This window comes from Erinaceus europaeus, chromosome 18, assembly GCF_950295315.1.
Source record: "Erinaceus europaeus chromosome 18, mEriEur2.1, whole genome shotgun sequence".
Classification (NCBI taxonomy): domain Eukaryota; kingdom Metazoa; phylum Chordata; class Mammalia; order Eulipotyphla; family Erinaceidae; genus Erinaceus; species Erinaceus europaeus.
The window spans coordinates 69,640,968-69,663,268 of NC_080179.1; the positions used below are offsets into that span (position 1 = coordinate 69,640,968).

The 22,301-nt window shown below is 42.7% G+C and overlaps 1 protein-coding gene across 1 annotated transcript; it reads right to left on the bottom strand.

Annotated features, from left to right (window-relative positions):
- Positions 1-1,006: 1,006 nt before the first annotated feature.
- RND3 (Rho family GTPase 3) lies at positions 1,007-21,413 on the bottom strand. The gene is made up of 5 exons (XM_060178110.1): positions 20,994-21,413; positions 20,387-20,474; positions 8,938-9,047; positions 4,790-4,924; positions 1,007-3,109 (listed from the first exon to the last, which is right to left on the bottom strand). The coding sequence occupies exons 1-5, from the start codon at positions 21,141-21,143 to the stop codon at positions 2,858-2,860; spliced, it is 735 nt and encodes a 244-aa protein (XP_060034093.1). The 5' UTR covers positions 21,144-21,413; the 3' UTR covers positions 1,007-2,857.
- Positions 21,414-22,301: the final 888 nt, after the last annotated feature.

Sequence of the window (22,301 nt, forward strand, 5' to 3'; positions counted from 1 at the left end):
AAACCACTTTTATTTCCCTTACTACATACATGAATACTTTATATGAATGAGTCAAGATACGTTCTTGTTCATTCTCTGTTTTTTTTTTTAATTTTTCTTTTTTTCTTTTCTTTTTTTAGTGTATCCCATGAGGTCAATGTTCCTTACTTTTTTTCTTCTGCTCACACTAGGTCCTCTGGCTGATGCTACTGAAAAAGTTCCCAAGTAGGTAACAATACCCTAAAGATTTCTAAAGCCATTTAAAAGCCATCATATCTATATATCTATATAAAGAAGTGCTTTGAAATTCCCATATGGAGAATCTTTGGCTATGTAAGTTACATATAAGAGTTCAAGTTAAACTGAGGACCAGTGGAGTTGATGGGGGGACCAGTCTGCATGTTAAGTCCTAAATTATTCCACACTTACATGACACCTCTCAGGTCGCTGGGGAAATCTAGAATGTGATGCTGTTGTCATACAGAGACATTTTTATCTTGCTGTTTTACCCTTTCTACTGTCTGTTGCAATAGCTAGGGTGTAGGTTATCTATGCAACTGAACTTTGTGACTAAGAACAGCCATTGCAAGGTACTTGCTAGGCTAGGGATTAACACTCGCATCTCAGAGGACAGGGAAGCAAACCTGGCTAATAACAGAATTAAACCATGACCCAAGACTGTATCATACTCTTCCATAATAAAGAGTTGAGGAAATTTTCCTCATTACTCGACAAGTTATTCTGAGGCTGTACAGCGATTCTTCTTCCAGGATCAATTGGCTTAAACATGTTCCATTTTATTCTTGTTATTTGAGATCATCATAGAAACTATTTTTTCACATGTGTTTTATGCTTCCCTAAGTAACTAGTCCTGAAAACAAAGAAACGAATAGACCCCGAGTCAATCTAATAAGAGTTCAGAAAAACTTTAGACTAGTCTCTGTATTCATCTCAATTACAGATCAAAAGTAAACGACTAAACCATGAAGCAGGGAGATAAAAGAGACCGATCTTTTTTAGACAAAGACGTGGTTACATTTTTATTCGAAGAAAAAAAAAGTATGTTTTAATAAATACTGCAGAAACATTGACCAAACGAACATACAAAGTAACATCAACATTTAAAAAATGCCAACAAAAAGTCCTGCTTTATAACAGTTATAACTTATTTTCTTTTTACAATATTTAAATACAGAAAGCACTTGCCAGCTATTTTGTAATACTGCCCAAAGCATAATGCTGTGTCAATCAAAGCCTATTATGTTGGTAAAAATGTCTATGTTTTGAGAGAAATGACTGGAATGGTATTTTCTTGCAGAGACAAAACCAAAGTGCTTGTAAGACATAAAACTGAGTGTGGTAATTACCTTAATCTCCTCTCCTGCCACAACTTAATTTAAGGGAGCACAGCTTCAACACTTCAAAAATGAAGCTTCATCATCGGAAAGAAAGCTCGTTTTCAACAAGCGCCAGCAATGAACAGGTGAGATCTGGTTTCTCCTCTGAAAGAAGCTTAATAGGTGAACTGGCCAAGAAACTATCTGTAAACTATTTTCACTGCTGATAACTTTAAGTAACAACAATAATCAATTCTTTAGCACAGGTCTTCGCTGAATTGGGTGAAGTCAAGTTTAGCAATCAATCTCTAGAGACACCTTAATAACAATGTCAAAACTGACACCACATACATTTCCACTAAGGACTCTGTAACGCTTGGGCAACAGGGTCCATCTCTTCAGTGAGGTCTATTCCAAGAAAGTGAATAAACAAAAAGACCATGAGGCGTTGCCAACTTCTGAACCTCCTTCTCAAATATTAGACCTCTTGCTTATACTATTAGTGATTTAACCCCAGAACAGCTTACCTCACACACTGTGCTTTCTGCTACTCCTCCTTCATCCATCATCTCTACAGGTGTTCCTATATTATTTTCCCCCTTGGATCATTCTAGCACATCAAACCAAGACACCTTTTATTTGACTGCATTTTCATCAATGGTGGCAAAAAAAAAAAAGTCACACATTCTCTTTTCTAAACAGCACACAAAAATATAACATTGAGTAATTTACCACTTCTTAATGACAATCACAATGAGCAACAGAACCATCAGACTCAATAAAAAAAAAAAAAAACACCAGACATTTGTTTTTTTCCTATCTGATCTATTTCATCTCTGTAGTGCTGGTCTGCATATCTTGCCAGACTGCAAAGGCCTTTCTTTAAAACCACCTCACTCAGCTCTCTTCAGGAAGGCATGACTTCAAAGCTTCCCAAATTTTTCCTCTGCTGATCCCGTGGGTCCTGATACAATTTCCATCTTAATGTGATGAGCTCGGAGGAAATTAGATCCCATCCTCTAGAAAACTAAATGCTAAGGTCACAGTGCCAGTTCCCCAACGAGGACAGTATATTCATATATACTTTTCGTAAAGGAGATTAAAACATTTGCAATTAAATCAAAGTAGAGATCCAGGATAGATTGTAACAGAAAACAAAAACAAACAACAACAATAATAAAAGCAAGCACCACTCAGAGCAGGGTTTTCTTCTTCTTCTTCTTCTTTGAGGTACTCGCCTCATTCCTTGTCTCTCTCCAGCCCATTTGAATCTCTTCTTTTTGGCATTTTTTTCCAAGTCACACTTCCAAAACTCTTCAATGTCCTACACACTTCTCACCACCTGTTCTACGTGTCGAACCTAAGGACAGAACTCCAGAAAGACGAGCATCCTTGCCAATGCCTCCTAAACCTCCAGCATGTGTGACTTTGGCTGTGAATTTTACTCAGGCCTCATGTTGTTGCTTTGCCATAGGTGATTTTTTTCCTCTTATTTTTCTTTACACTAGGTTTCCATGTCCATATTAAAGGTGACCAAAGATTCACATCACAGTGCAACTCTTTGCTTTGTCCTTTCGTAAGTCTGTAGCTACTGCAGAGAGTTCTGGTCGGCTGGGCATGTGTGAAATCCGTTTTGTGGTCCTCTGTGACTTGTTCCGCTTAACATTTTTATTTGTCTTGTTTACACATGCCAAGGTGGCAACGTGGAAAATGTCTCTAACGCTATTTTCTGACTGTAATGCCGAGCATTCAATGTAAGTTGCTGCTCCGATCTGTTTGGCCATATTTGCCCCCTGAGAAGCGAAAAGAAGTCACTGCAGTCAGTAACAAGTCTTTGAAGGGGAAAGGAACAAAGGAGATTCTAATGCCACCAAAGAATAAAACAATGTAAAACCTTTCTAAGAAGTTAACTGAATTTTCCAAATGGGGTTGCGAAAAAGAAAACCCAAGTTTTAAAATCTGATCTGCTTTATTTGTTGTGTCATAAACATTAAAATATAGTCATAAAAGTTGGTGATTCCTCCTCACTGTCCACTGTAACCAAGGTTAACTTTAATAAATACCTAGAGGTTTACTGGGTTGCAGCAAACTGCAATCACCCAGAGCTTATTACTGGGGGAAAAATCTACCGTGATGTTTAGGCTGCATTTTGCTCATGATTGACTTGGCCCCCATAGCCTGCACTTCTTGGCCGCTCAGTTTCTCTGTCTGTGAGTGTAGATAGCACTCCAGATTATTCAGTAAGCTATGCAAAAACAATAGGTGGAAGGGATTTGGAACTGATTTTGAAATATGTGAGTATGTCTCAGGGCCAAAGTCAGTTGAAGAAAGGAACATTTCTGCTAAGATATTTATAACTTTCCTTTCTAAACACGTACCATACGACCAGTGTATTCAATATGCATGCATCAAAGCAGTAGCTCAGTAGCCAGATTGGGGGCAGAAATGATGAATCTGTAAAAGATAACTTTATGGGATGTTCTACATGACAAGCAACAACATGTGTGTGCGTGTGTGTGTGTTTATTCTTTGTGCTACTGAGTGTCAAGGAAGACCAAGTAGGTAAAGAGTATTACTGACTTTGGCCACATTTTTCTCTTAAATCCATTTAACTTGAAACCTATTGAGAGCTGTAAAGCTACGACAGGCTTGTTTGTATCTGATTCCACCATCCATGTGGTCAGTAATCAAGTAGCATGTGATGACAACTACCAAGTGACAGAGTATTTCACATTCTAAATTATTCCTTCAAACTTGTTTCATGCATATACATTCCATATACACTAGAGCTTTTGTACTTAAATAGCACACCTTTTCTTTTCCTTTCTTTCTTTCTTTCTTTCTTTCTTTCTTTCTTTCTTTCTTTTTTTTTAGCCAAAGTTCTGGTTGGGGCTTGATATTTGAATAGTTCCACAGTCCCCAGTGGACTATTATTTGTTCCAAAGAGAGTGAGAGACAGAGAAGTAGAGTGGAGAGACTTCATAGTGCTTCTCTACCACTCATGAAACTTCTTGATAGGGTGCTTCCATGTGGTAGCCTGGAGCTCAAACCTGGGTCCTCACGTGTGCAAAGGGAGAGCTATCTCCCATCCCCGCAATAAATTTTTTGAGAGGGTCTAGTATTAAAAATCACCATAGTTTCAGATAAGCATTGGGCCTCAGCACTCTGGTGCTCACTGTGGTTTTTGACACTAGAAAACATAATTCAAGTAATCCTTGGACAGGCATGACCACCACCAACCACCACCACCACCACCCATAATGCAAGCCCCTTTAATCTGTGCTTACAAGTGGTCACATTTTGTACACATTTCACTCATTCAGTGAGGAAATAAAAAGGTCTTGCACCTGTAAACGATCATTAGTTGAACTTTAAGGTATATGACTATTTTCTTAGTTCATTTCCACATGAGAAATACTATTTCTAATCACTCTTTCTAAAATGTGCATTTGCATTCTGGGTCAGACACATACCTGGTCATAGGACACTGGTGTCTGTCGATGATTTGAGAGCTCCACTAATGTACTAACATCTGTCCGAAGATCAGATTTGCAGCCAACCAAGAGCATTTTTGTGTTAGGACAAAACTCCTGGATTTCACCTTTCCACTGTGAAAAGAGGAAGGATGAGATATGAATATAAGGTCAACTGTGTAATGAAAAACAAATTTTTCTTCTGCTAGACACTGGAAACAAGACTCACAAGGAACACAGACCATTTTCCCTTCTTGTGATTCATTATCCTTCTCTACTGCAAGAGACTCGTTGATTGTTGACAATAATTCCTTTATCACTGGGGTATCGCTAAAAGAGATACTTTTATGACTTGAGAATAATTATATATCCTAATGAAATGTCTCTATCCTTGGCTATGTGGAGCTGTTTCTTCCTAGCATGGGGCCGGGGGAGACTGAGAATAAGGCAGACCCAACATAGCACAGGCATGCATAACATTTAGTTCACTGCTTCCTGAGCTAATAAGCATTGACAGAGACTTCAGAAATGCCTCCCGGAGAATTCGAGTTGTCCTCTTAGAGAGCACCTGGGTGACTTCCTTGTGGTTTTGTTTTCTCTTATTTGAGGGTACCATCAGGATGAGAGTCAGAGTTCAGAGTGTTCAAAGGTAAACTAGGGCTCCAGGGAAGGACTTCAGGAGCTGAAAGAGGGAAGTAGCTGTGACTGTCCCCTCTTACAATTACAGATATGTAATAGGGAGACTGACTAAGTCTTGTTGGGGATCCAGAGATGATTAAGACAAAGCTGTGCCTTCATCGAAGAGTGGGAGCCTGGGCAGATGACCTCACTTATGTGTCCTAGAACCTCATGTCTCCAGAGTCCCACTAGGGAAAGATAGACACAGGCTGATGGGTATGGATAGACTTGCTAATGCCCATGTCCAGTGGAGAAGCAATTACAGAAGCCAGACTTTCCACTTTTTACACCCCATAAAGAATTTTGGTCCATATTCCCAGAAGGGTAAATGTTAGGGGCTCTGAACTTGGGAGAGGAGAAAAAAAAAAAAAGAAAGAAAGGGCACTCAGAATTAGTAGATGTGACTAAGAAGAGAAGACAGGCCCATAGGGAAAAAATGAGCAAATATAGACAGGTAGTTATAGAAATAATAGTCAACCCATATCTGTGATCTTGGGAGAGCTAATGCAGCTTCCATTGGAAGAAATGGGGACACAGAACTCTGGTGATGGGAAAAGTATGGAATTATACCCCCTGTTAACTTATAATTTCATAAATCAATATTAAGTCACTAATAAAACATTAAATGCAGGGGCAGGTGGTGGCACACCTGGTTGAGCACACATGTTACAACATGCATGGACCCAGGTTTGAGTCCCTGGTCCCCACCTGCAGGAGAAAAGTTTCACGAGTGGTGAAGCAGTGCTGTAACTGTCTCTCTGTCTCTCTTCCTCTCTATCCCCTCTTCCCTCTTGATTTCTGGCTGTCTCTATCCAATAAATGAATATAGATAATAAAAAATTATATATAAAAAAGAAGAGTGTGAGTAATAAAAATCATATGTAATATTACATGGGGGGAGTTATTTAAAATACCATTAGAGGAGACAGCTCCTAACTTAGAGGTGCATTTAGGGATATAAACTCTCAGAAATCCAAACTACCCTAATGGGGTGTCCAAAAACCTTCCACAAAAAGTCTGAATTATCCTCTAATTCCTCCTCTCCCTTCTGTCCCTGCAGGAATAAGAAGCATCTACCATGTACTAGATGGTATTTAAAGTCATAACTGGAAGATTAATTGGAAAAAAAAAAGCTATTCTACTTCAAATCATTCTAACATCTTTAATATTCAAGGAGATTTAAAAGCTTCAATTAATCAAGAGGACTCAGAGCAAAGGTTATCATGAGTCTGAAACCTCACAGGGATGCAAAACACACTCACACATTAGTTTCTCTAAGGCCAAAGTCACTATTCATCTAGTCTTGGAAGCCAAAACCAAAATCGAACCAAGGCGAAGCTTTTCATCATAAATTATGCATAGCCCAACAGCACATCAGGTGAAAACTCCAGGAAATAAGAGATCTTTTTAATCTCCAGACAAGCACTAGACATGCTGTTCTTCAGCTATATAATGACTATGGCTTCCCCGTTTGTCTCAGTTTGTCTCACAATACTTTAAAAGCACAGAAGATGCAACCTGACAAACACCAGCTGTATTTCTGTTCAATGCACATGCCTCAGACCTGAAAGGAGTTAGAGAGAGAGAGAGACTAGCCTTTGATCTTTTGAGAAATCCCTCTTTCCATTCAATTTAGCTGTGGTATAGGGAGAGGCCAGGGGAGGGATTCACCTTCAGATCTTAATTTCAGGACACATAAGCAAGGAGTCAAATAGGACAGAGAAATAAAAGGGAACACACAAAATACGAAGATAACCACCTCGTTCTCTGTAACCACTGAAAACTCACAAAACTCAGTTTAAGACTGACAAGATAGTGGTAATACATGCTGATCCCGGAAAGAAAACCTGTGCTCAGGGACTCCCTGGTCTTTGTTCTATCAAGGTGGAGGCAGTGTTCCCTGGAGCCTGTGACCCAGTCTGCAACAGGTCCCCTTCCTCCTGACTAAGCCCAGCCAGAGAGCCCTCACTTCCACCCTGAAGACAGGAAAATGATACCCAAAGCATGCTTACAACTACTATTTTCCTCTAAACTTTACCTGTTAAGCATTTACCTTAGGGCTGGTAGAAAAAAAAAATGGTCATGTAAAAGTTTTTCCTGCCCAAGGCTCCAAGGTCCCATGTTCAATACGCTGCACCACCATGAGACCGCATCATAGGCAGAGCACTGGTGTCTCTCTCTTTCTCTCAAATAAATATTTTTTAAAAAGGAAGGCCAGGTGATGGCACACCTGGTTGAGCGCATGTACTACAATCTGCAAGGACCTGGGTTCAAGACCCTAGTCCCCACCTGCAGGGGGAAAGCTTTACGAGTGGTGAAGCAGGGCTGCAGGTGTCTGTCTGTCTTTCTCCCTATCACCCTCTTCCCTCTTTATTTCTGGCTGTCTCTATACAATAAATAAAGATATTAATAATAAAAAAAAGAATTCGCCTTGTCAGATGTTTCAAGACACATCTGTCTCTGCTTCCCTTTTATTTCTTATTTCTATGAAGTAACATTACTACATTACTGACAGTTTTTCCTGAAACTGCTCTGATTGCACTTTTTTTTAAAATTTCCACCAGGGTGATCACTAAGACTCAGGGCATGCATGATAATCTACTGCTTCCAGTGACCATTGCTTCTTCATTTTTTTCCTTTTTTAAATACTTATTTATTCCCTTCTGTTGCCCTTGTTTTTTTTATTGTTGTAGTTATTATTGTTGTTGTTATTGATGTCATCGTTGTTGTTGGATAGGACAGAGTGAAATGGAGAGAGGAGGGGAAGACAGAGAGGGGGAGAGAAAGATAGACACTTGCAGACCTGCCTCACTGCCTGTGAAGTCACTCCCCTGCAGGTGGGGAGCCGGGGGCTCAAACCAGGATCCTTACGCGGATCCTTGTGCTTCTGCCACATGGGCTTAACCGGCTGCACTACCGCCTCCAGTGGCCATTTGTTATTCTTTTAGTTTAATAGGACAGAAATTGAGAGGGAAGTGGTAGATAGAGGAGAGTCGCCCGCAGCACTGCTTCACCACTCATGAAGCTGCCTCCTTCAGGTGGAGACTGAGAGACTGACCCAGGTCCTTGCGCTTTGCACTATTTTAATACCACATGCAAACCTGCAAACTAAGACAGAATCTATAGGCTGAAGGAAGGTGTGCTTGACAGTCATCGCATACTAATTATTTTTATATGCACTGTTTTCAACCAGTGGACGATTATAGTTTCTCAAAAGGGTTTCTTAGTGTATAAGTCCATGAAGCCAATTTTGAGGTGGCTCAACACTCAAACTTGTGACATGCATGGGAGAAACATTTAGAGTGAAATTATTCCTTTTAGCATTGAATTACCACACACACACACACACACACACACACACACACACACACACACACACACACACAGAGTTAGCTAGAGGCTTTCTGCTCCCCCCGCCAACCAGAGTTTCTGTGAAATGTCTCATCCTGTCATCACTCTGAGTCACTTGCCTTTTTGAGGACACTGTCCAGAGTCTCGGGTCTACTGATGTCAAAGCAGATCAGCACAGCATCTGAGTCTGGGTAAGAGAGGGGCCGGACATTGTCATAGTAAGGTGAACCTGAGGAGAAACAAAAACAGCTTTCAGAGGAGAACACCCTTTGACAGGTATTAACATTAACTCGGAGCTTTTAGGTAAAACCTTGGCATGCCACATAGCAGTGGCCTCTTCTTTCCCTCTCTCCTAATTTTTGGAAAATAATGCAAAAAGAAGAAGAAGAAGAAGAAGAAGAAGAAGAAGAAGAAGAAGAAGAAGAAGAAGAAGAAGAAGAAGAAGAAGAAGAAGGAGAAGAAGAAGAAGAAGAAGAAGAAGAAGAAGAAGAAGAAGAAGAAGAAGAAGAAGAAGAAGAAGAAAAAGAAGAAGAAGAAGAAGAAGAGGAAGAAGAAGAAGAAGAAGAAGAAGAAGAAGAAGAAGAAGAAGAAGAAGAAGAAGAAGAAAAAGAAGAAGAAGAGGAAGAAAAAGAAGAAGAAGTAAAAGTAGAGTGGCAATATATTCCTTTCTGTGGGAAGGTAAAGTCGCACTTGCAAGGGAGATTTGAATCATATTTAAGGGGAAGAGCCAGGATCTTAAGATGAAACCTGCACAATTCAGAGTGGAGCCCCAGGCAACTGGGGGGGGGTGTGGAAAGACACCTGGGAAAGTGCAGAATTATCTAGAACCAGATGGATGGACAGTTCCATGTGGCTGTTAATTATAAAATGATGTGACAATAAAAATCAAACACAGCTTGCCTTATAAAATTAAGAACCATTTGTCAGGGCTACTTGTCTTTATGAACCTTATCTCTGGTATACACACACACACACACACACACACACACACACACACACACATTCCAGAACAGAGAGGAATTACTTATGTCACAAAACTTATTTTGAAACTCAATTCCATCTTGCCATCCCTTTTCATTTCCAGCAGAAAAAAACATGGCATGATGTCCTCTGATAACAATAGATAAATAAATAAGTCCCACCCATCAAAGTCAGGAAGAGAGAAAAACTAAAGCAACTTTCAAAATAACTTTTCACATTCCTGTCAAAGCATGCTTTGCATGTGTGTGTTGGGTTGGGGTGGGGGGAGTGAGGTGCTGGCCTGGAGATCTAGAAGTTGCTGTGGGTAGGGCAGATGTTGAAAGTCTTTGCACAGTCCATTGTGGAACCTTAGTTCTCATGGTTGACCCCTATCCTGCAGTTGTTTGATTTTTTTTTAGAATTTTTTTATATTTATTTATTTATTTATTTATTTGTTGCCCTTGTTGTTTTATTGTTGCAGTTATTATTGATATCATTATTGTTGGATAGGACAGAGAGAAATGGAGAGAGGAGGGGATGACAGGGGGGAGAGAAAGAGAGACTCCTGCAGACCTGCTTCACCGCCTGTGAAGCGACTCCCCGGGGACTCGAACTGGGAACCTTACTCCGGTCCTTGCCCTTTGTAGCCATGTGCCCTTAACTCACTGTGTTACTGCCCGACTCCTGGAAATAGTTTTAAGAGGTATCAGAAGTGACATGACTTGTCACTACATCTGGGTAAATTGATATATTTACATGTTTTCTTTTTTTGAGATAGACACAGAAAGAATGAAAGACATCACAACACTGAAACTCTTGTCAGCGCAGTGCAACCAGGCTCAAACCTGGGTATGCCACATGGCAGAAGCAGTACACTTTCCAAGTGAGCTATTTTACTGTCCCAACAGATAATGAAATCTAGTCATTGCACTGCAAGCATCAGGGAGGGTGGAGTCAGAGAATTCCCTATCAGAGTGGATATGCACTACCCAGAGGGTTTCCTCTGAGTCTGACCTAATGTCAGAGCTGTTTAACCATGGGAAGGGAACCGTCAGCAGTGCAGCCAGGCTTTCTGGATTCCTTTCCTGGAAATCATTCACTTTACAGAAGATAACCAGCTCACTGTAAATTTTCTGTCATCTCCACCAGACCAAGTCCCTCATTTTCTAGGACGTGATATTTAGTTCCATGCTAGCCTTGGATTTGAGTCAGAACAACGGAGTGGGGGGTGTGGTTGCAGGTGGTAAAACTGAGCATTTGAAAGCCCTGAACCCCCCCCCCCCCATCACTTTGTGTCCTGGGCTTCCCTCAGGACCACAGGGATGGCTTTGTAGATATATCCCAAATGGAGGTGCTCGCCTGAAAATGACAGCTTTTACAACTTAAAACAAATTATGTTTTAAATGATATTTTTATTTATTTACTTATTTATTTGATAGGATAGGGAGAGATGAGAGGGGAGTAGGAGACAGAGAAGGAGAAACCTGCAGCACTGTTCCATCCTTCCTGATACTTGCTCCCCGCAGGGGGTGGGGGGTGGGCATCAGGGGCTTGAACTAAGGTCTTCCTGCATTGCAATATTTAGTGTTTTAAATGAAAGTGCATGTTAATTAGCAACAACAGCCACTTTGAGTCTATTCTACTACTTTTGCTAGTAAACAGTAATTTAAATCAACACAACTGTCCAGCTGCGGTAATAAAACACATCCGGCATTGGTTAGTGATAAGCTTAATTTCTTTAACCACTAGCCACAAGAGTGATTTGTCATGAAGAGTAATAAGGTCCTTCACTCTTACACTTTTTGATAGGGTAAGAAATTTTTTTTCCCTTTGTTATCTATTTATGGTAAAAAAAAGAAATCACAGAAAACACCTATCCTTGGGGTGGGTGGGGATCTAACAATTCATTAGCTAAGCAGAATCTTCAGAGGATAAAAAGAAGGAATTCCTGTGTAACCTGACAGTGTTTACTTTGCATTTAAACACTCTGAATTCTTTCCTAGCCTTCCCTATAAAGGCTAAGCTACTCCATAAAGGAACCAAGGAAAGCAAAGCTGAGTGCACAGTATAATCATGGGGGGGGGGGGGGGGAATCTCATGAGCCAAGAGAAAAGGAAAAAGAATTCCAGGAACGCCCCTGCAAAGTATCTAAAAAGGCAGGAAAGAATGACACCAAAGAAAAGAGCCTAAATAAGTCGATGAGACAGGGACCCATCTCTAAATCTTGCACCCTCCAGAGAAATCTTAAGACTATTCATGAGAGCCACAGGGCAGAAGATAAACTTCTGTATTTTATTTTTTATTTTTAAAGGCACACATGAAATGCTTCCTGGGTAATGGTGAGACCAGTAGAACTAAGCACAACTGAAGGAAGAAAAAGTTGATTGTGTTTTATAATGTTGGGAAGTGCTGACTTTAATTGAAGTAGGTATTGATGTATACATGATATGAACAGATAGTCCAAAAAACTTTGCAGCAGAATTCAGTTAATTTAGGTCTTTGCTGGTAGAACAGTATTTTCTCAGCATTAGGGAAAAGGCTCCAGGCATACGGACATTTTGAGACACAATACTTCTCCTACACTATGTAAAATGTTTAATATACAGAACTATGTGAAGGTATTTTCAGACAGCCTAGCCAGCCATCAAAGGGAAAAACTTCAGGAAACTCCACATTATAAATGACTTCACCACATATGCAAAATCAGTGCCAAAAAAAATGGGGGGAAGAGAATTGCTCAAATGAAGATTGCAATAGTGCATGTTTGGAGTTCTTAGAGTTCTTGAAGTTTGGGGTATGCCAGAAACGTTCTAAAAGGCTTGCTGAAGCTTTAAGTCTACTCATTTTGTCTCCAAGATCATTAATTCTGGTGAGAGCAGTCTTTCCAGCCCAAGAATAGTCACAAAGTGCCTCACCCAGAAACTAATTCTGCAGACACATACCTGTCTGCTTAAGTCATCCTTTCACAGATAGAAAGTACCATATATGTACATAATGAAACGTATATGTGAGGAAACTCATGCCCAAAAGGGAGGCTTGGTGGAATATTTTGCAAAATCAGTTTGAACCCTGTCAGATTTATAGAAGTTTGGCAACTGGAAACTCTTCTAGTCGAAGATTTCATAACTGCATCTTCTTTTACTGGAAACTTTAGCCTCCCTACTCCCACTACTAAAAAAAAAAAAAAACCTAAAATCAGGAAGAAAAAAAAAAAGATGGAGAAGTGGGGGTATGATCTGTTGCATTTATTACACGATTCCATGCCTCATGCCATCTTTACTAGGAGTGAAAGTTTCAGATCAGTAACTATCTCAAGAATGTGGATCAAGTCTGGGCAGGACGTTTGCGCCTGACTCAGTCAGTCTCTGTTGAGTTCTTATTCAGGACATCTGATCTAGGAACACCAAGCCCATAAATACGCCACAGTTATTCCCAGGCAGGATCTTTTATTTGCTTTTTCTACAGGTTCAGATTAATAAGGATTGTCAGCCAATGTCATGAGGAATTGGGGGCTTTTTCTGTGTTGTTACAAAAACACAGTCATTATTTTTAATTGCTAAGGGGAATTGTAGATATAAAATTGGATAGAATGCCAGAGATAGATATAGGATTGCTATGTTTTAGCTTTAAATAAAGTGTGAGTCTTCAACTCAAAATCCTATTAAAGAAAAGAAAATAGTTTACTTAAAATGGAACCAGGGTACTAGGTTTGAGATTGAGGAGTAAGACTAAGCATACCTTTCCAGAAAGAACATTATCATGCAGGGCAGAATGAAAAGTTCATGTTTCATATAACCTTCAAAGCCAGAGTTCTTGGAGCTGAGTCCCACAGCTGAAGTCACCTTTCCCTGAAGTGTGCCATTAGGCTCATTCTTTTTTTTTTTTTAATTTTTTATTTAAGAAAGGATTAATGAACAAAAACATAAGGTAGGAGGGGTACAACTCCACACAATTCCCACCACCCAATCTCCATAACCCACCCCCTCCCATGATAGCTTTCCCATTCTCTAGCCCTCTGGGAGCATGGACCCAGGGTCGTTGAGGGTTGCAGAAGGTAGAAGGTCTGGCTTCTGTACGCACAACACTTGGCCCAACTTCTGAGAGCTTACATTTCATGCCATTGAGATTTCTCTCTTGTCAATGGTGACTCTGAGTAAAGTTGCCTGAATATAGTAGCTGGGAAGCCATTTAAGGTTCATCAGAAAAGGAATGAGGCAACTAATTTGTCTGGCACTAGAACACATTCAGGAAAGTATTGGTCCTTTGTGCCTTTTCGACATGCAAAAGAACTGAATTGATGAGGCAACATCTGGTTATTTCAGATGGCATTTGAATGACCAATCTGGGTAACTCACAGTAATGTGCAATTTAGCAAGAAATCAGGTTGGAGAAAAAGGCACTGAATGGGATTTAAAAATCTAGAGATTAGTAAATGTAAGTAGATTTAGGAAAGAAACACACCTAGCAGCCCTCCCTTCTGCTTTTTGCATTCATGGTTTAAATGGACTTTGTTTAAATGGGATGCATTGGATCGACCTGTGCATCCCGTGAGTACCCATTCATTGGGGAAACTGACGATCCTTCCTAGCCGACTGAATCCACATGGATCCCAGTCACTTTCAAAGCCAGCAACAAGCAGCTCCTGACAGCTTTCAACCTGACGCTGTTGACTGGCTATGGAAGAAGGGCAAACGCTAGAAGAAGAAGAATGGACTTTGTCGCCTTGTAGGCATGTCTAAGTGTATGGGAAACTGCCGTTCAAACTCAGAGCTGTTCAGAGCTGTTTTGCCTTTATACAGGTATCTCAGTTAAACCTGGTCTTGAAACTTCCTCACTCAACAGACTTTTTCATATTTTCAGGTTTTTTTTCTTTAAATATCCTATTTATTTAATAAGACGCACAGAGGGAGGCCAGGGCACTGCTCAGCTCTGGCCTTATGGTGGTGCTGGGGATTGAACCTGGAACCACAGAACGTTAAGCATGAAACATTTTTGCATGACATTTATGCTGTCTCCCTAGCTCCACTCCACACTTTCATGCCTGAGGTTGTGAGGGCTCAGATTCAATTCCTAGGACCACCATAAAACAGAACTGAGCAGTGCTCTGGAGAACAAAAAAGAAAACAAGAGGGGGTGGGGAGAGATATAAAATGAAAAGAAATCCTAGAGATCATTACTACCTTAAGACCCAACTTATGCTCTATCAATATAATTTTATCCTGATTTCCACTACACAAGCACCCGTATTTCTCTGTGAAGTTTGCTCTCTTCCAGTTCTAAAGATGAATTTCATTAAAATTATTTAACTTGAATCCCAATTTTCCCTGGTAGCCTTTAAACCCAAAGCTTATATCCAATACTTCATCAAAGAACTCAATTTCCAGAGACAATGAGGAACTTCTAGGAATTACAAGGCAAAAGTCTTAAACTTGCCCACATGTTTTCAAGACTCTGGATGGCCTTGCTTCCAGGGGAGTTCAGGGAAAAATAAAATTAAAAAAAAAAAAAAAAGGAGGAGGAGGAGACTAAGAGGAAGAAGAAGAAACTAGAGCAAGAAGTGCTAACTACAGCATTCTTGGGTTGAGAGTAGCTTGAATCATGACAAAATTCAATGTAGTGTCCATGAGGCAATGCCAGTGACTGCAAGGAATCTTAGCAGCTGAATTGAGAAGTTTAAAAGTAATAATATGCCTTAAATAAAATGTACATTAACTTGCCTTGGTTAAAAGCTGGCACAAATGATTATTACTCCCTAAATCACATGTGCTGAAATTACCCTGCAATCAAGTCACTTAGGAAAAGATATGGTGATTCTCAAATGACTTAAGTTTCTATTTTTAGCAAGCATTTGGTTTCATGCTACAAATTGCTCCTACAGTTGGCAAATGTGGCAGGTTCTGAATGCAAAATATTAGAACCACTTTAGTCTCACTTATCACTTCAAAATGTTGAAACCATTACCCATTGTTTTGCAGAACCTCATTGAGAAGGTTTTAACATCCTTAGGAACATTTCTTTGTAAGTATGATAAGAAAAAAAAAAAAAGCTTGACTTATCTATGAAAAGAGAATGTTTCTCAGTAAAATTGAGAAATCTATGCATCTGGATCTAAAGAGAGTGCCTTTAAAAATATCCCTTTGGAGAGCTGGGTGGTAGGGCAGCGGGTTAAGCGCACAGGACTCAAAGCACAAGGGCCAGCATAAGGGCCATAAGGGCCGGCATGAGGATCCTGGTTCCAGCCCCTGGCTAACCAACTGCAGGGAAGTCGCTTCAAAGGCAGTGAAGCAGGTCTGCAGGTGTCTGTCTTTCTCTCCTCCTCTCCATCTCTCTCTGTCCTATCCAACAACAACAACAAGCTATGGCAACAATGACAACTACAACAAGCACAATAAGGGCAACAAAATAGGAAAAATAGCCTCTAGGAGCAGTGGATTCAAAGTGCAGGCATGGAGCTCCAGTAACAACCCTGGAGGGAAAAAACAAACAAACAAAAAAAAACCTCTCCCTTTGTAGGAGTTACATGATTTTATTTAAAAGAAGATTGTGTCTACTTCCAGGGAGCCATTTCAAGCAGCCATCAGAAATCAACTGGCCAGGTACCACTGGGAATACTTCTAATTGACATGTGCACTGGAGGGTGGGAGGAAGTGTTTCTTATCTGCAGATCTGAAAAATGTTTATAGGAAATAAAATGTAGCCAGGTGGAACAAGGCACTTGCAAGCAAGACAATGGCAACACTGACAACTCATTACAGGTTAACCATAACTCAAGTAGAATGAGCTTCCTTCTCTCCATTCCTTGTTCTGCCCAGACTGCATTCATATGGTTCATCTTTAAGGCCTAACAGAGGGCCTGCACATAGTAGGTTAGGAAAGATGGAAGGGAGAGTCCAAGAAACTGGTGAGTCACTCACTATGCTTCAAAAATGACGGATGAATCATCTCCTTTTCCCCTACTGCAAAGAAGTCCCCCACACTCTACTTGCACTTGATTGTACGAACTGCCAAAGCATGGAGTGGGGGTGGGTGGATGGCAGAGTACACTCAAGTACAAAAGCCAAATCAGGGGCCAGGTAGTGGCACATCTGGTTGAGCGCACACATTACAATGTGCAAGGATAGGGTTCAAGTCCCTGGTCCCCACCTGCAGGGGAGAAGCTTACAAGTAGTCAAGCAGTGCTGCAGGTCTCTCTCTCCCTCTTAATGGCCCCATCCCCTTTCAATTTCTCTTTGTCTCTATCCAAAACAAATATATATATATATATATATATATATATATATATATATATATATATATATATATATATATATATATATTAAAGCCACATCAGACAACTACTCTACTTCTTAACTGCTTGCCTCTCTGCCAGAAGACTTCACAAGATGTGGGTTTCATTTAGGAACCAAGTTTCTGTCACCTTTGTAGCAGAAATCGGTTAGGCATGCCTGTTATTTATTTATTTATTTTCTATAGTAATCATACAGTTCTCAAAGGGAAAATAAAAACCTGACACTTAGGACTTCTGAGATTTTGTCTGGATCCTTCTCTCCTGGGTTAAACTGATAGCAACCAGGAAATAAATGTGTCAAAAGGCACTGGGCATATGCAATTATTTCTACAATCTGAACTTAACAGATGTCTTGGTGGGCAAAGAAAATGTCAGGCATTTGTTAAGAAAAAATAATAAAGTGTGTTCACCATGGAAAGCTTTAAATGAAATGGAAACTTGAAATGATTAACTGCTGGAGCAATGGTTCTTGGCTAGATGTGTTTTAACGGTGAATGGCAAACCATATTTAGAGGAAACGGTACATTCCTAGGATTTAAGCAGTGCTTGCTGACTCTTGTTTAATTAGCTAACATTTCACCTCCCAAACAACATAAGGGAATTCTAAATAGTTCCCTTATGCTAGTCTTCCATTTGCATAAATCTAAATTTGAACGAAGATTTCATTATTGGATAATTTGGCGGGTGATATTTTCTTAATCATGGTTTTTCCAAACCTTTATATTTTAATTAAGCATACATGGGTTTTTGTTTCATCAGATAGAAAAAAAAACAAAAAACAAGTGATTAATCACTGCAGGCTTCATTTCAAGTGATTATCTTTAATTTGATGAAAGGCATTTTTTTATAATGTCACCATTCTTGGTGCACAGGTAATTCAGGGTAATGTCAGAGACTCTTATCTCCTTGGAAACTATGCCTTTGAAGACTCCTCTGTCCCTTCAACAGCTCTTAATGGTTGGTGCCTGCTTCTTTTTGTGAGCAAAGTCCACTATCACCAGTGCAAAGGCTACAAACTGTCCTATTGTGATTACGTTTTACTGAAAATATCAGAAGTGACGCTTAGGAGCATATGGAAAACATAGCTCCCAACTAGAAACTGCCCACCCTGTGCTTGTTTTCTTTCCAGTCTTTGAAGAACATTGTGCTCTCTTGGCACTCTCTCTTTTTAAATCAGTTTAGCACTTTGGACAAATAGTCTACCATCTCCGTTGGTGGCCCTGTGACTCTCCAAGCTTGTGATAGGGGATGTATAAGCCTGCATTTTTATAAACTCCGCCTTTCCTAACTCTTCCCCCTCCCTACCCAGATATCTCCTCCCTTAAACCACGAGGAAGGGAGGAAGGCCTATATTCAAAAAGCACCCTGCTTTATAGGTAGTGAAAAGCCCTGGGGGTGTCAGATGCCATAGGAGCTGAAGCTGGACAAGCTCCTGGGAAAAAAATAATAATAAACTTCCCTGCCTGGTGAACTAAAGCCAAGAAGTCACATCGCCTAGCTGGGGCACCCTCTCTTCCAGATGTGGGAAATGAGACTCAGAGGAAAGGGATCCGCAGCTAAACTCTAAACGCGGATCTGCAGGCTCACAGATCTCATGACTCCCTATCTCCTGCATTCGATCTGAACAGGGCTTGGGAGCAGACCAGGGTACCAGTACTGATCACTGGCGCCATGCCAGTGGTCCTATCAGCACCTTCCTTGGAGTGAATTCTACGGGTGCAAACCACTCTCCCAACTCCCCACCCCCCAGTAAAACAGGACGAGTTCCTGGCTTTGCTGCCCTTGGGGAGGCTGGAGGAAGAGAGAGCATGGCTCTCACTGCAGCGCCCATCTTCAGAGGCTCTCCAGTAAGCTCTTGCCTTTGTGCAGGGATTGTGTCTGGCCACAGTCTGCTCCCTTCCTCCAATTCTCCACCCACCCCCACCCCCACCCTCGCCGCCTTGGGGGCTCCCGAGGTTCCAGGGAGCTGTGGGAAGCTGGCTCAGCAAGGAAGTGCCTCCCTCCAGACCACTCCCAGAGGAATCCAGCTCTAGCTCGGGGCCTCCCCGCCTGACAGCACAGCCAGCAGGCGAGCCATCCAGCCAGCACTTGCACGCTGACCCCCCACCCCCACCCCCCAACCACACACAGAGTCTCAGCCGGGGTTGGACTCCATTCGCCCGCCGCAGCCCCGGGCTCCCCGGTGCCTCCACCTCCCCTAGACATCACGCTCGCAGCGGCGGCGGGGGCCCAGGGTTCAGCCCCAGATTCGAGGTGATGCACAAACCCCCCACCTTCCACAAGCCTCCCAACCACCCGCACTAGACATCACTCCCCCCACCCCAACAAAAAAAATATTAAGTATGCACCCCAAGCCGGCGGCCAGCCTATCCCCTCCCCAACCACCCGGTTTAAGGTAGGCGGGTGGGCGCGTGGGAAGACGATCACCCCGGCCTTGAACCCCACCCCACCCCACGCCCCGACCCTTGAGAAGCCATTCACCGCGATGCCAATCATTCAACTAAATGCAAAGGTCAAAGGCGGAGAGCGTGGCCCGCGGCCTCGGAGAGGGCGGCCGAGGGGGGAGCTACAGGGCTGGCAGCGTGAGCACGGGGTCCCCGGGAGCGACAGGCCGGGGATGCAGGGCGAGCGAGCTGGAGGGAAGCCCCCCAGGGCCCCGCGCCCCCCAGTCGCCAGCGCTTCCCCGGAGGTAGGCGCCACGCTGCTCGGCCGCCCTCCAGAGTGAAATCCGCGCAGAACTGCGTGGCCTCGGGGATTCCCCCCGCTACCTCCCGCCACCCCCGCCAAGCCCCGGGTCTCCCCAGCAGTCACCTGGGCTTGAGGTGCGGGCACCATCCAGGCGGAAAGATCAAGTCACCTGGGCCGCCCGGGGGGGGGGGGGGAGGGGACTTGGGTACAGCTCAGCTGGCAGACCGCTCCAGGTCAACCCCCCCTTTTTTATTTTTATTTATTTCTCTCCCTCCATCCACCCCAAGACTGCTCAGTTCTAGCTTATGGTGGTGCAGGGGATTGAACCTGAGACTTTGGAGCCTCAGGCAAGAGAGTGTCTTTGCATAACCATTGTGCTATCTCCCCCAGCCTCACCAGACCACACTTCTCTAAGGTGGCCTCTGAGGTCACCCTGCGGCCACACAACCCCCACCCCCACCCACCCCTTCAAAGGGGACAAAATTGTCACCCAGCAGGGACCTCAGGAATCCCGAAGAGGAGCGGCTCACCCAAGGTGGCCGGCGTGGGGTGGGGGGTTGGGGTCTAGAACCCGGGCGCCTGGGAACCCGCCCCCAGCGCCCGCCATGCGGTCGGTCCGAGGGCTCGCTTACCCGAAGTGTCCCACAGGCTCAATTCTATTCTCTGTGTGTCGATTTCAAAACTGGCCGTGTAATTCTCGAACACCGTCGGGACGTAATTCTGGACAAACGAAAAGGACAGGGAGAGAGGGGAGAAGGGAGCAGGCAAGGAGGTTATCTTTAAAATCCAGGACACTCTCAGGGCTCCTTTTGAAAATCGTCCTCCTCCCCAAAGCAATTCAATTACAGGATTCATCTGTGGACACTCTAAGGTAGGTCCCTTCCTAAAACCTTGCTTTTGACTCCCCCCCTCGCGGTTCTCCCAGGGTCTCTAAAGAGTGAGGACCCCCCAACCTCCCAGCCCCATGCTTTGCACACTGGAGCGAGCAAGTTGCAGAAGCTGCCAGTACAATGCACCCAGGGGCCCGATCCAGCCCCTCAGTGTTTGCAATCCAATCTTCCTATCCTGCAGTCTAGCCAAGGGAAAAGTAGTAAGAGCCCGAGAAAGCAAGCTATTTTTAATTTTTATTTTTTTTTAAGAAGGCTGAAGGAAGAGAAGAGAAGCAAGGGTAAGCCCACCTTCCAAACAGGGGCGCCCCAGAAGTGCGCCCTTTTTCCCTTCCTGGGAAGCCGCACTCACCTCCGGGAAGCAGTCCTTGGCGAAGACGTGGAGCAGAGCGGTTTTCCCACACTGGCTGTCTCCCACCACTACTATCTTGCATTTCACGTTCTGATTAGGATCCATGATAGATTTACTAGATAATTTTTGGCTGGCTCTTCTCTCCTTCATTGATCTTGCCTTATTTTCTCTTGGAACAGGAATTTTTCTCTTAGAAGGAAATATATATATATATATTCTCTATATATATTGTAAAAAAAAAATCAGGTATAAAAATAAACCACAAGGCCGGTGGAAGCCCTCTGAAGGCGAAGCGCAGACGTGGAGAGCTAGAGCTGAGAGCTGGCTTGCTCCCCTTCTAACAAGTGGTTTCCCCTCACTCCACACCGCGCCTCCCAAGTCCAATTCCGACTGCTTTGTTTCACGCTCTCTCCTCTGCTTTATATGCCCGGCCTTCCAATCCTCTTCTTTCTCAATGAGAGAAAGAAACTGATCCGCCTCCTCCCCTTTTATGGAGCCTGGGAGCGGGCAGTCTCGCCACCGGTGGAAAATGTAAGCAGTGCGCCCTCTAGGGTGACTGTGCGGAATCTCTTTCCAGACCGAGGCTTTTGCACAACTTCAAGAGCTCAACTCACCCTGTTTGATAAGTGGGAACTTGTGCAAACCTGGGAGGAAGTGGAAAACTGCACGTGCATATAATGATTTTTGCTAGGACAGCTCTACGCAGGAAACTCATGACCATTTCAGAAATCTCGAACATACTAATAGCACGTAGGCAGCACGTGTTGGATGGGGAAGGGTTAAATGGTTGTACTTTTTTTTTTTTTTTTTTAAATAAAAATGCTTGTCTCACCCACCCTACTAGGGAAAGAGAGAGGCAGACTGGGAGTATGGACCGACCAGTCAACGCCCATGTTCAGCGGAGAAGCAATTACAGAAGCCAGACCTTCCACCTTCTGCATCCCACAATGACCCTGGGTCCATGCTCCCAGAGGGATAGAGAATGGGAAAGCTATCAGGGGGAGGGGATGTGATATGGAGATTGGGTGGCGGGAATTGTGTGGAGTTGTACCCCTCCTATCCTATGGTTTTGTTAATGTCTCCTTTCTTAAATAAAAAAAAATAAATTAAAAAAATGCTTGTCTCAGACCAATAGCTAAGCTACCCCCCCCCCCCCCACACACACACACCAGATGCCGGAACTGGTTTGCCCCAGTCAGGTCATAGCAACTGATTGGCTTTCAGAATTTGTCAGGAGGCAGGGAGGTTTTAAGGAGTATATAGAGAAGGAAAAGTGAGAGGAAAAAAAAAAGTGAGAGGAAGATGCTA